Source organism: Trichomonas vaginalis, chromosome I, assembly GCF_026262505.1.
Source record: "Trichomonas vaginalis G3 chromosome I, whole genome shotgun sequence".
Classification (NCBI taxonomy): domain Eukaryota; phylum Parabasalia; order Trichomonadida; family Trichomonadidae; genus Trichomonas; species Trichomonas vaginalis.
In genome coordinates, this window is record NC_067203.1 from 23,150,325 (window position 1) to 23,162,989 (window position 12,665).

The following is a 12,665-nucleotide window of genomic DNA, read 5'->3' on the forward strand; positions in this document are numbered from 1 at the left end:
CACATATACAAATACTTTAAAGACGATACAACATTGTTGCAATGTATGATTTCATTTAATGAGATGTTCGAGAAAAAGTTCAACATTGAAGTACAAACTTTACAGCCTTTACGTGAGTTTCTTGCACAACTGAAGGAAGAAGGTAGTCAGCCACAACTTATAGACTTTCATTATGAATTTAATGAAAATGAAGATGGAACACATGACTGTCAATTCATTGTATTCTCACCATTCAATGAAGTCGCTAAAAAGAAAGAAAATCCATTACGTATAAGGTTTCAAATCTCTGAACCCAATGATGATTTTAAGAATGTTTTCAATTATGATGCAATGCTTCCGAGGAAAAATGAATTTTCAAAGATTGTAACACCTGGCATTTGGGATAGAAAGCAAGCAATACTTTACTCTAATATAGCCAAAGGCGTTGAAAATGAGTTCATTGGTCATACAAGAACTTCACCACTTCCTAACCCTAAATACTATAAATTAACTGGCTTCAATCGTGAGTTTTGGATAGACATGTTCTCCACTCATGACCATAAATGTCCAGTGTTCTTGCCTCCAGATGGGAAGGACTGTCTCTACATTGAAGCACAACTCTTAAACTCTACCATCGCAGTATTGTAAAATCTACGCTAGCTTTATTTTTATCACGAATGACCTCATTGCTGACAAAAATAAGCCGCTAGCGGCAAGGGCGAAGCCCATGACCTCATTCATGACCTCATTGCTGACAAAAATAAGCCGCTAGCGGCAAGGGCGAAGCCCATGACCTCAGAACTTCAACTTACGAATAAAGCTTGTTTTAGTCGTTATTGAAAAGTTGAACTTTTCAGCAAAGCAAGGTTGACATGACTTACATAAGTCGAATGCAATCTCTTGACCATCATAAAGTGCTTTGTAAAGTTTCATTAAACTGAACTCAGAGTCTTTGTCATATGTTCCAACAGGTATGTGAATGTTCTTATCTTCATTGTAATAGCATTGTATAGCTTCAGGAAACATTTCATTAGCGGTTAAAGCAATAACATCTTGCTTCACGCCTTTCATTCTGCAGTGAAATGCAACTTCATTTAAATCGTTAGTGAGTAAGTCTATGTAGGTCTTCTTTCCACAGAAAATACTTTTATAAGCTAAACTTTGTTTTCCAGGTGTTATTTCTGCAAAGTCGCTATGAAATTGACCAAGGTTCTTTCCTATAAGTTCGCGACCATATCTCTTCTTAAACTCTGCTGCAAGCTTTGGTATGTCTTCATTATATAAGTGCATACTGTCGGTATCCTGGTAAAAGATTTGAAGACCCATATCTTCAGCAGTACAGAATACTTCATTCATAATACGTTTTGACATAGACAGAATATTAACACCAAGTGGACAGAAGTTAAAGTGTCTGCAAATGCTTTTCGTTAGCTTGAAAATAGTTTTATCTGAACCATCCAAACCTTCGAACTTCACTATATGGTTGTAATTTCTTATAGCATATCTTATAGCATCTTTGTCATTTACTATGGTTATTTTTGACTCAATAGGAGATAGAATAGTTTTGCCATAAATGCTGTTCAGAATGAGTTTTATAATTTCTTGTAATGGGTTTCCTTCTTTCTTATACTTTAACCTTAACTCAAACAACTTCTTTACTTCATCTCTTATTCTCATATCTCTGTTTCCATCGTAATAGTATCCTTGCAACACTTCACATTTGACACCTTGATATTTTATGAGGTCTTGTAATGTTATATGGTCAACATACATGAGACAGCAAGTGTTTGAACTTCTTGGAACGTTAAGTTCTGGATTTAGTTCAGGGTCGCAAACTATTAAATGAAAGTGTCTGGGTATACCAATCTCTGTTATCTTAATGAGAACAAAGAAGCCAGACATAAACTTTTCACCAATGGGTTCCTTTTGGTCATCATCGAATAAATGTCTCATGAGATACTCTGTGCTTAACATTTCTTCCTTCAATACTTTTGGAATACCTTCTAAAGTATAAAGTCTTGCTATAGCTGAAGGATATAATGAAACAGTGTCGAAGTCAGCAATGAGTTTCTTTTTGCTCTTTTGTTTCATGTTATCTGACAACATACATCTTCCACCTTGAATGCATCTCGAAATAAATTCTCTTGGTTTATTTGAGAGGTCATAAAGATTTCCATTCGGGAAGTATACTCTGTTCTCAAACAATTTGTTAGCAATAGAACAAATACTAACGTAGTCATAAACGTTTAAATCAAACTCTTTCAATAAGTCATTGCGGAACTTACAAAACCTTCTCTTAAAATTCTTACATCTTGTTTGCAGTAAATGTGCTATATTTTTCTAAGTCGAAGTGGTTTTCATCTATTCTGCAACCTTTGATGGAATCTATGTTTTTCATGAATGTATCTGCATCATGGATAAACTTACATGCTTCAGAAATGACACCAGTTCTGTTGTCATTTGCTAACAAAACACTGCTGTAGTAGTTATATGGAAATACTTCTTTCGGTCCTGTTTGTAAGTTAAACATAGCAGGAAATAGTTTAAGCTTCTTATTTATAACACTGTAAGAGTCTTTTATAATAATTGCCCGTCCTTTATATAAGCCAGTTATTTGCATTGTTCGTGAACCTTTAATGATGGGAGTTCCTTTCACTTCTGTCATGTGTCTTAAGATGAAGTTTATGTCATAACTGAGGTTATGGAAATATATTAAACTCTTGTCAGGAAGTCTTTCCAAAAATTCTGTTGCACAGTTTTGACCCCAAATGCTTTCACTCACTGAACCATCTTCACTGTCATAACAGATGTTAAAAGCTTTATGAAAGCCGTCTGTGCTACACTCAAAGTCAGCAAAGAAAACGTGCTCAGGAATGAATTTACATTTAGCTTTATTTACTTCTTTTGACTCTGCTTTCTTCTTCAGTTGTACACAATACTTTGGAGCATATGTCAAATCTTTAAATGGTGCAAGGTTCTGTTTATATAAGTCAGTAGTATATGTGAAAAGTTCTCCATAAGAAATAGGTTCGAAATATTTGCACCCACAATGTTTTCATAACATCCCATAGCGGTGTTGTTCTATCATAACGAACTACATATTTATCTTCTCTCTTTGTATAAATCTTCATCTGTTTCTCAATGTTCATTCCACCACACTCCTTCAAGATTTCTTTATAGTTTCGAATGAAGTATGTTGTCATTGGTAATCTTTCATTTAGCATGTAGTGGTCTTCAACAAGAAGTAAGTCAATAGTTCTAACAGTTTCGCATTCTTTTGGTATGTATCTCTTTATTTCATTATGTTTGAGTCATTGAAATAACCAATGGTAACATTAAATGCTATACCTGTTGCGTCAGAAATTTCTTGTACTTTACTTTGAGGAAAGTCTCTAACACGAATGACTTCTCTCATGTGGTCAATAGTTTCTTCATTTACTCCAGCCTGAATGCAAGCATAAACGAAACAATTGTCTTCTGTCATAAGTGTGCAGTTCTTTTGTTCAATTCATTGAAGATTTGGTAGCGTTCAAGATTTATAGGTAATGTGCAAAGATACTTCCATAACTGACCGCTTCTCTTCTTATAAAACTTCTTTTCACCATTATCTTTCCAAAAGCTTTCTATAAGTGCTGGGTTTCCTGTTTGCTTAAGAGCTTCCAAAATGGCTTTCTGGTCATTTGTCAGTGTGCTTTCATCTCTATATGGTCTCTTTTTTGGTTTGCCTTTCTTTACATCTGACATCGTTAAGCCTTCATATTCTGTTAAATCATACATCTTTATTTCAGTAAGATTCTTTATGTTTGTCAAGAAGAAGTCATAGTGCATTTCAACAATACCTGCAGCATTTGCTTCTATCTCTGATATAAAGTTCTCCTTCAAGAGCTGATGTAGTAATGTTCCAATATTATTGAGGTTTAACGTAGAACATTCATACTTTCCACCAAGTTTATAACATACCATCCATCTCTGTTGGAGTTTATTTTAATTTTCTCTAAGAGTCTCATGAAAACCTTACCAAAATGTTTGTGTAAGTAGTCTCTGTTTGGTTCATCTAAAGCTTCGATGTTAAAGTCAATGAGTCTATTGCCTGACTTCACATTTCTCTTCCTATTCTCTTCATCTTTCTTTAACCATCTCTCACCTTCTTTTGGTTTGTCGTCAATGGAACGAATGACATCGTTAGCTTTGCGAACTTGTTCTATAGCACTTTTAAACATCTCTCTTCTCTGTTGTTTCAGTGTGTCATCTCTCTTTCGTGTTTCACCAACGTTTGCATTTGTTATGTCAAACATTTCTCTTCTTACTTCATGTGGTACAGCTCTTCTTGTTTCACCAACGTTTGCATTTGTTATGTCAAACATTTCTCTTCTTACTTCATGAGGTACTGAACGTCTATGATATAAGTCAATAGCAATGTCATTTAAAGGAAATGCTCTTGCATGGACTTCGTCCTCGCCGCGTTGCGGCTTTATGAACTCATGAATTCTATCATAACTTATTGCACCATTATAGTCATTGAGGATGTCAGCGAGTGCTTTTTTGTTTGTTGCGTAATGCTTTGCAACATCTATATTAGCTTCTGTAAGAAGTTGTTTTATTTCCGAGTGTTCTAACTTAGACAACTTCCGATACATCTTTAGTAGGAAATAAAAAATATTTTTTGAAAAAATTAGATTAGATTTTTTTTAAGTTATTTTTCAAAATAATTTAATATTTTTATTTTAATGAAACACATGCAAGATTGCAAGTTCTTTTCATACAATGCTCTCGCTACTGCCATCAAGAATGAGTTCAATAATGCTTCAAACGTTAATGTTATCTTTAACAAGAAGTTTGTGAAAGAATCTAAGTTTGGTCAGTATGTCAGACCATTAGCTATCGTCATTGACCGCAAACGTTATACTTCACAAGAGTTAGCAGTAGTTTTGAAACAAAAGGGTTTCTTCGTGAATGTCAAAGATACTCATTATACTATTATAAAGAACTCCAACATTGACTTCTTCAGTATTGCTATGAATCTTTCCGAACAGAAAGAATATAAGAAGGGTGAAACAAATGTGAAATATTATCCTTCATCTCTGAAGACAATAACGAACAAAGATGTTATACAGAAATTCTTACCAAAGGTTGAAGAAGCTTCTATTGACATTGACGAAGGAAGTGAAATGGTTGAAGAAATTGACCCTGAAGCTATTTAACCAAAAATAATTATTTTGTATAAAATTTCAAAGCATTGAACAAAAAAAGTTTTTTTATTCTTCCTCTTTGAAGTTGTCGAAATATTCTGTTATTTTTTCCTTCAGTAATGGTAAGTCTTCTTTGAAGGTAAGTATTGTGCAACCTTTGATGTCATAGTGTGTTTGAGGAAGAGTATTTTTGACAATTTCTTTTATTTGCTCATTCGGTGTCATTGAAATCGGTAAGTTTTCACGATAGAACCAGTTTCTGTCAGATTTATATATTTTAGCAAGGTCGTAAAAGCTTTTGTTGTTTCTTCTGACTAAATGCAACATAACCATATCTTTATCTTCTTCATTCTCCAACTCTTCAGTATATATCATATACTTATAACTCTTTTCCTTTCCTTTTGGTACTGAACGTGGTATTCTTTTCTGTATGCTTTTGTCTTTGGATTCAATGACTTCATCTTTTGCTTGAAGTTTCTTTTCCATCTCTCCACGTTCTGCTTTATATAGTTCATCTAACATCATGAAAATATAACAAGCGTAACGAGGTGAAGCCCACATTGCTACAGCATTTACTAAAAGTCTATGAACATAATATCCTTTCAAACCAGGAGCCAAATTCTTGCGATTTTCGTACGGAATCTCTTCCCTCGGTTTTCCGAGGGTAGCAATCATATGAGGAAATTCTTCTAAAAGTTCTTTTGCCTGTTGGTTTTCAAACCAATGATATGCTTGCTTTGTAGAACGAAGAGCGTTCATTATACTTTGCATTTGATACATATCATCTTTGACTGAACGAATGAGACGTAACTGTTTGTTATACTGTATGTATTCGTATTCTTCATTTATGGCTTCATGAACGATAGAAGTTGTTGTGTTCTCTAATGTTGACATTACTGTTCTTACATACAGGATAAAAAAATAAATAAAAATAAAATTAGCGTTATTTTTCTATCTTAAGGAAATTCATGAAATTTGGTCATTTTTCAGCAAAAATATAATTTAGGTGAAGAGGTGAGATGTCACCTGTTTTTTCACCTGTTTTCTCACCCCAGTTATTTTATAAACGTTTTACATGGTAAACGTTATTTTTTTAAATTTTGTGAAAACTCAACGGTTTGACACAAGCCCTAAAAATTATTTTACTCAGAATTTTGTTGCTGAATTCAATAAAAATATAATTTAGGTGAAGAGGTGAGATGTCACCTGTTTTTTCACCTGTTATTTTATAAACGTTTTACATGAATTGTACGATGTATATTTGAAATCCTAAACAATTTCGTAGCTTCTATTTCTTCTGTCAGTATGTCAAAAGTTTTAACAATACCGAAAGTCTCTTTATATTTCTTCTTGACGTCAGATAGAAGGAAATCTTCTACTGTTGGATAGTTTTTGTTCAGAAATGCTAACATGTCCATTTTATCTTTGCTGGCTTTTTGCTTCTTTCTTTAAGTCTGCATAGTCGTTTCTCATTCTTTCTATCTCTTTGACTGAGTAGTTATATTTCCTAATTGCTGCCTTACATTTTGAACATTGTGGGTTCATTTTTGCGTTATATTCTGAAACCTTACCTGCTAAAACAACTAAGGCGTCAATTGCTCTCTTCATCTCAAACATAGCGGGTCTTATTTGTTCGTTCCATACTTTGCCTCTTCTATCTTTATCTCTTATCTGCCATACACATTCAGCAACTAACGAAACAAAGTTGTCGTAGGTCTTAAATTCTTCAGATTTATATATGTCAGAAATGTTTTTATATACCATGTCGCAATCTTTGTCCATAACTTTATGGTTGCAATGAAAACCAAGGAATTCATAATTTACCTTACGAATGAACTTCTTTATTTCTACTGAGTCAGTTGGTTTCACTTCTATTTCATCGAATTCAGGAATAGTGAGTTTTTGTTGTTGGATTTCAGGCAATTTGGGTAAATGGTCAATAATGTCCTGCATTTCATAAAGATACTGTTCATTTTGTTCATCTTTCGCACTACAGTCTAAATTATTTGTTAAAAGTTCTTGCTTTATCTTCTGGATTTTTGTTTCGAAAGTATATGAAGAAGGAATGAAGTTTTTCATCTCTACCAACATTGACGTAGGATTCATGACTAACGAGTTTGGTGCTGTTGTTGTGGACAGAGTCCCGCCGTTCGCGGCTTGAATTGTTGTAGAACCTATTGTTGAAATCATATCTTTTATACAAAATAAAAAAATAAATAAAAATAAAACTAGCGTTATTTTTGGTCTTTTGTGAAAATTCATGAAAATTCAAGAGGTGAGAAAAGAGGTGAGAAAACAGGTGACATCTCACCTCTTCACCTAAACATTATTTTTACTGAATTTAGCAACAAAATAAATGGTTCATTTACTCACAATATTTTTGTACAAAACGACCCCAAACTTTTAACTTCTTTTCTGCAGCTTCTAATGCTATCTTAGCGAGTTCATATTCTCTAAATTCTCTCTTTAAATCTTCTTGTTCCCATTGGTCTAGTTCGTATGGAGAATCTCTATAACCATAACATATCTCACGTTCATGTTCAAATTGTTTTTCGCACATTTTTCTAACTTCTTGTTCGAACAAAGGTTTAGCATTCTTTACTGTATCTTCAAGTTCTTCTTCATCTAATTTCTCATGAACTTTCTTGTCTATGGAGTCCATAATTTTTCCAACTGCTATGCAATATTTTGGAGAAGCCCACATTGCTATATAGTTTATAAGTCTTGGGTCTACATACGTTCCTCTAACCTGTTTGATTTCATCAGGAATTCCTGCATGAATTTTGTATAAAAAGCAACCGTCGGAATTCAGACGGTTGCTATATTCTTCACAAAATGCCTTATAATACTCTTCCCAGGACTTATTTTCCAACAACTTTCTAAAGTCTTTCCTAAACTGCTGACACATATTTGTTGCATTAATGTAACCATCCTTGTCTCTACGTAAGACTTCAATACCGTTATAAGTGCCTTTTGTGAATGTTTCGCCATTATATTTGTTAGTGAATGTTTTTGCTTCGACTGACATTTCTGTTCTTACATACCAAATAAAAAAATAAATAAAAATAAAAACTAACTTTATTTTTTCTATCTTAAGGAAATTCACGAAAATTCAAGAGGTGAAAAAACAGGTGAGAAAACAGGTGAAATCTCACCTCTTCACCTAAACATTATTTTTGGTGTAAATTTATGGTACCATTAATAATACATGACTGTTCTCATTCATGTCTGATTTACATCTAATGAAAAAGTTTAGATGAATTTTCTTATTCTTTCTGGCATATTTTTGTCTTTCCAATACTCCCGCTCTAATGGTCCCAGATGAGTTGGCTTTGACTCTCTCAAGTTCTTAGATGGTATAACATCTTCAACGCCTCCTTCGTATCTTACTTTATAAGTGTCATCGTTTGTGTTATAGTCAAGTATTTCAATAACCACTCCTCGCTTTGCTTCGTCAATGGTTTCAGCAAGTTTGCCATTACTACTTTCGACTAATTTATGACGAGGGTAAAATGCTATGGAGTCGTCAGCAGCTTTTATAAGATATCCATTACCTTGCGTAGAGTCTACGATATAATAATTTCGACTTAACCTTAAACGTTTCTTTGTCAACGGTTTGTCGTCAAGAATACACGAACTTTTGTACCAGGAATGAGGGTAAATTGTGTTGAATTTCTGATATTTTGTGTTTGGCTTCGTTTCTTTGTATATACTTTTCTTCTTGTTGTTGTGTCATTGAATTTGGTGTATGTCCTGTTGTAGAATGTGTTGAGGAATTATATACTTCGAGAAAATGTTTCATTGTTTCTTCGGTAAAGTCTCGCTCTTGATTTAAATCTCTGAGCGTTCTTATGAAGCGGTTAATGATACCGAGTATGTTATGGTTATGGTCTTCAGTAGTGTAGTGAGTTATGTTATGCTTAATGAGAAATTCTGTGATTTCATTGCTGAGGTATGCACTGTTTGGTCTGATGTTAAAATACTTGGGTTATGTTCTGCTACAAATTTTGTAAAACTCTTAACACTTCACGAGTTCCTTTATTTTTCATTGGATATGCATATGCTTTACGAGTGTTAACATTTATGAAGATGAGGAATGGTTTATGTCCTCCTTTTCTGCTTTGAATGAGAGTGTCAAATTGGTATGCGTCAGGAGTGTTGGAGTAAATTGGTAAAAAGTAGTCGTAAGGGTTTATTTTTGTTTGATGTACAACATTTTTGTCAAAGAACCTTTTCACTTCAGCTCTGTTAGTAAATCCCAACTCTTTGCAGCTTCATTGAATTTCTTAAATGACCTCCATGGATGTTGTTCGAATACTTCTTTCAAGCTCATTTATGTAAAAATAAAGATTTTATTCTAGGCTCAAGTGCGTTCATTGAACGCGGTACCATGCAATACAGTACAAATGGTCATGTAATCTGCAACCGAGCCTGTTGGATTTGTTGTGAAAGTATGGGCATGATTTCTGCGGTTCCACAGAAAATACCTGCGCTTGAATCTACTGGGTCACTTGAAATATCATATCTATGCATTCCCTGTCTATCCGAACCTGCTGCAAGATTTGTATAACCTCTTTTTGTTATTGAATGTGAATGACTACCTGTTGTGTTTGTAGTTCCTGTATGAGTGTGCGGTGGAAGGTTTGCTTCAGTAATTTTCTTCGAACCTCCTGTTTGCTTTGAAGAGTTAGCACAGTATAAGAATTTGTCTACAATCTGCTGCCATGTACCAAAACCTAAAACTGTTGCTGGATTTGTTGAGTTCATTGACGTATAAATAGAGCCTATAGGATATAATGTTTGAAGTATTTCTGTCTTTAATGTTTGAAGCTCTGTTTTGTCTGCTTTCTTGTCATATAAATCTTGAGCAGTGATTAATATTATGTTCATCCTTCATGACATAAACATCTTTACATCTAATGTTTTTCATCGTCGTTATGTCGTCATCCGATGTTAAACCTTGTGGAAAGTTAGGAGGTTTACAATATAATGCATCCCCACAGTTTCTTCAACCGTTCCTTCAATACTTTCTATAGCAACAGTTGTGAAGGATTTATGTGTATGGTTCTTGTCTGCTTTCTTATCTAACATTGCTGGTAGTTCATGTGCTTCAAAGTTTCTGACATGACCTTCGATATTCATACATTTGTTATTTAAGGAGTTTAGTGTATCTTTTACGCTTGTACTTGGATTCTCTAAAGGTGCACTTGAACCAAGGGTATAGTTCAATATTATGTCGTCTGCTCTAACAGTTGAGAAGATTTATGTGTTATGGTTCTTGTCTGCTTTACTGTCTAAAGAAGTTGAAGTTCATTTATATCGGAGATGTTGTGTTTATGAGATTTCAAAAACTTTGTTCGTTGCGTCAAGTTCAACTTTGTCAGCTTTACTTTTAATAGCATCTTCAAACGTTATTTTTGCCTTAACTCTTAACATAAATCTTGGTTCAACTAATACACCGTTAACATTGAAAGTAGAGGCATAAATTTCACCGGTATAACCAAATGCTTCTGGTGCTTTAGCTACATCATACTGTACAGTACAGCTTATGTCATAACCTTTAGCACGAATGTATTTATATCTTCTTTCATTAACATTTTTGTCTTCGCTTCATCACTTCGTGTTAAATATCCATGGTAGTCCGTTATAATCTGTTCGTCTGAAGTTATATAATGAACGTGGTTTTTATCTGCTTTTTCGGCTAATTTCTCATTAACATCATTCACTTCTAATTCAACTCTTCCGCCAGAACTCTTATTATCATTAATCTTTTTCATTAATTCGGTAATTACGTCATAAAGACTATATTCTGTTTTCGGTTTTGTAAATAATGAGTCAAAATTTCTTTTCATCATTACATCGCTGACATTAATGATATCACCAATTCCTTTTTCATTTATTCTCTTCATTAATTCTGCAATAATGACGAATATATAATCTGTTAATTTATTCTCTTCATCGAGGGTTATAGAATGTTTTGAAATTGAATCATTAACTCCTCTAAATAAATCAATAACTTCAGGATACACGTTTTTAATGTCTTGAATAACCCGACCAGTATCCTCGCCACTATGTGGCTCTGAGCCCGTTGGGCTCTGTTGTTCATGTTCTTCGTTCCCGTCGTTACGTGTTTTATATCTCTAACCATCATCAACGCAGCCATAACCGGAGGGTTTGTTGCTACCTGTTCGAAAATCCGTCCGTTATGTATGGTATATCTAAATAATTTCTTTGTGTTTGTTAAAACATTTGAAACAAGTCTTTTAAAAACCATCTACAAAATTTCCTGTTTCACCTAATGTTCTTGCAGCATTTACAAGCTCACCCATTCCCGCTTTTGACCCCAAAAACGTCCATATTGCATTTATTTCACTCTGTATTGTTGTCCATTCAGCGAAACTAACACCCGCATTCGCTAAGCTGAAAATGAAATTCAGTGGATCGAACTTAATTCCACCTTCTTTTTCAATTTCAACGAACTCACTAACATGAGATTTTAAGTATTCTTTCGTTAAAATTGTTTTCCCCGATGTTATGTCATTAACGAAACTATCACCGTCAAAAGTTAACGAATTCAATTTCGTCGTTGATGCTTTTATTTCATACACCGCTTTATCGATAGTTTTTGGCTCACCTTCTTTAGAAGCATATGAAACATTAATGAATGAATTATATGTATTCATGAATGAATTAAAATCAATGATTTTCATTAATGACGCCTTTTAATGATTCATTACTGTTGAATCCCTTAAAACAATTACTGAACTGTCCTTTATGAAAGGTACACTGCAAACCGTCGAGTTTGGATCAAATGCTGTAGTTGGTGCAGGAATATTAATGATATAAGTCATTAAATCATTAAGTGACGTAAATAATGTTGTCGTTTTTGATTTAATTTCTTTAGCATCTGTTATATATGGTAATTTTATTTCTGTAGTTTCTGATTAAAGATATTCGCTAAAATGTTTTGTAAACTGTTTTGAACAGCTGTGTAAACCGTTGAATTCGGAACTCTTACGATTTCACCATCCTTAATAAAAGGCATTGTACATGACGTAGTGCTTGGGTCAAATCTTTCGGGATTATAATTCAACATATATTCTAACGCTTCATATACAGACCTATAAACAGTTGTGTCGTTCTTCATGACAACTTCACCATTTACAATGAATGGCATAGTACATGGAGTTAAAATAGGTCAAACTTTTCATAGTCCTTCCATGTTATGTATTTCTCGGTATTTCCATCACTGATAACAATATATTGTCAGTAAGTGTGAGAGAGTATTGACCAAAATAAAACGTTTAGCTCTGTCAGCTTCATACGCATATGCAGCAATACTCATATTTTAATGAGAATAAAATGTTGTTCTATTTGCAAAGTACAGACCCAAACGAATACGGACAGTAAAGCTACAAACAAACTTAGGTCTTCAGAATGAAGCGCTTGCTTTCAAGTACTAGTTCGACTTCATAACTATCGCTTCATTCGTATAAC

General features: G+C 33.8%; 4 protein-coding genes and 4 pseudogenes across 8 annotated transcripts, besides 1 other annotated feature; 1 reads left to right on the forward strand and 7 right to left on the reverse strand.

Annotated features, from left to right (window-relative positions):
• Window positions 1-12,665: part of a mobile genetic element that runs on past both edges of the window.
• Window positions 64-627, forward strand: TVAGG3_1035660 (uncharacterized protein; the record flags this gene model as incomplete). Its single annotated transcript, XM_051255333.1, has 1 exon — window positions 64-627. One exon carries the CDS (start codon window positions 64-66, stop codon window positions 625-627), a length of 564 nt encoding a protein of 187 aa, XP_051080907.1.
• TVAGG3_1035670 (organellar and viral DNA polymerase type B) lies at window positions 1,069-1,932 on the reverse strand (the record flags this gene model as incomplete). Its single annotated transcript, XM_051255334.1, has 1 exon — window positions 1,069-1,932. A coding segment is annotated over one exon (864 nt), but the record flags the coding sequence as incomplete, so codon positions are not given.
• Window positions 2,341-3,394, reverse strand: TVAGG3_1035680 (annotated as a pseudogene). Its single transcript has one exon. A coding segment is annotated over exon 1 (1,054 nt).
• TVAGG3_1035690 (KilA, N-terminal/APSES-type HTH, DNA-binding family) lies at window positions 5,235-5,927 on the reverse strand (the record flags this gene model as incomplete). The annotated part of the gene is made up of 1 exon (XM_051255335.1): window positions 5,235-5,927. One exon carries the CDS (start codon window positions 5,925-5,927, stop codon window positions 5,235-5,237), a length of 693 nt encoding a protein of 230 aa, XP_051080909.1.
• TVAGG3_1035700 lies at window positions 6,395-6,785 on the reverse strand (annotated as a pseudogene). The gene has a single exon. A coding segment is annotated over exon 1 (391 nt).
• Window positions 7,534-8,196, reverse strand: TVAGG3_1035710 (uncharacterized protein; the record flags this gene model as incomplete). The annotated part of the gene is made up of 1 exon (XM_001311459.2): window positions 7,534-8,196. One exon carries the CDS (start codon window positions 8,194-8,196, stop codon window positions 7,534-7,536), a length of 663 nt encoding a protein of 220 aa, XP_001311460.2.
• On the reverse strand, window positions 8,421-8,904 carry TVAGG3_1035720 (annotated as a pseudogene). Its single transcript has one exon. A coding segment is annotated over exon 1 (484 nt).
• On the reverse strand, window positions 11,444-12,513 carry TVAGG3_1035730 (annotated as a pseudogene). The gene has a single exon. A coding segment is annotated over exon 1 (1,070 nt).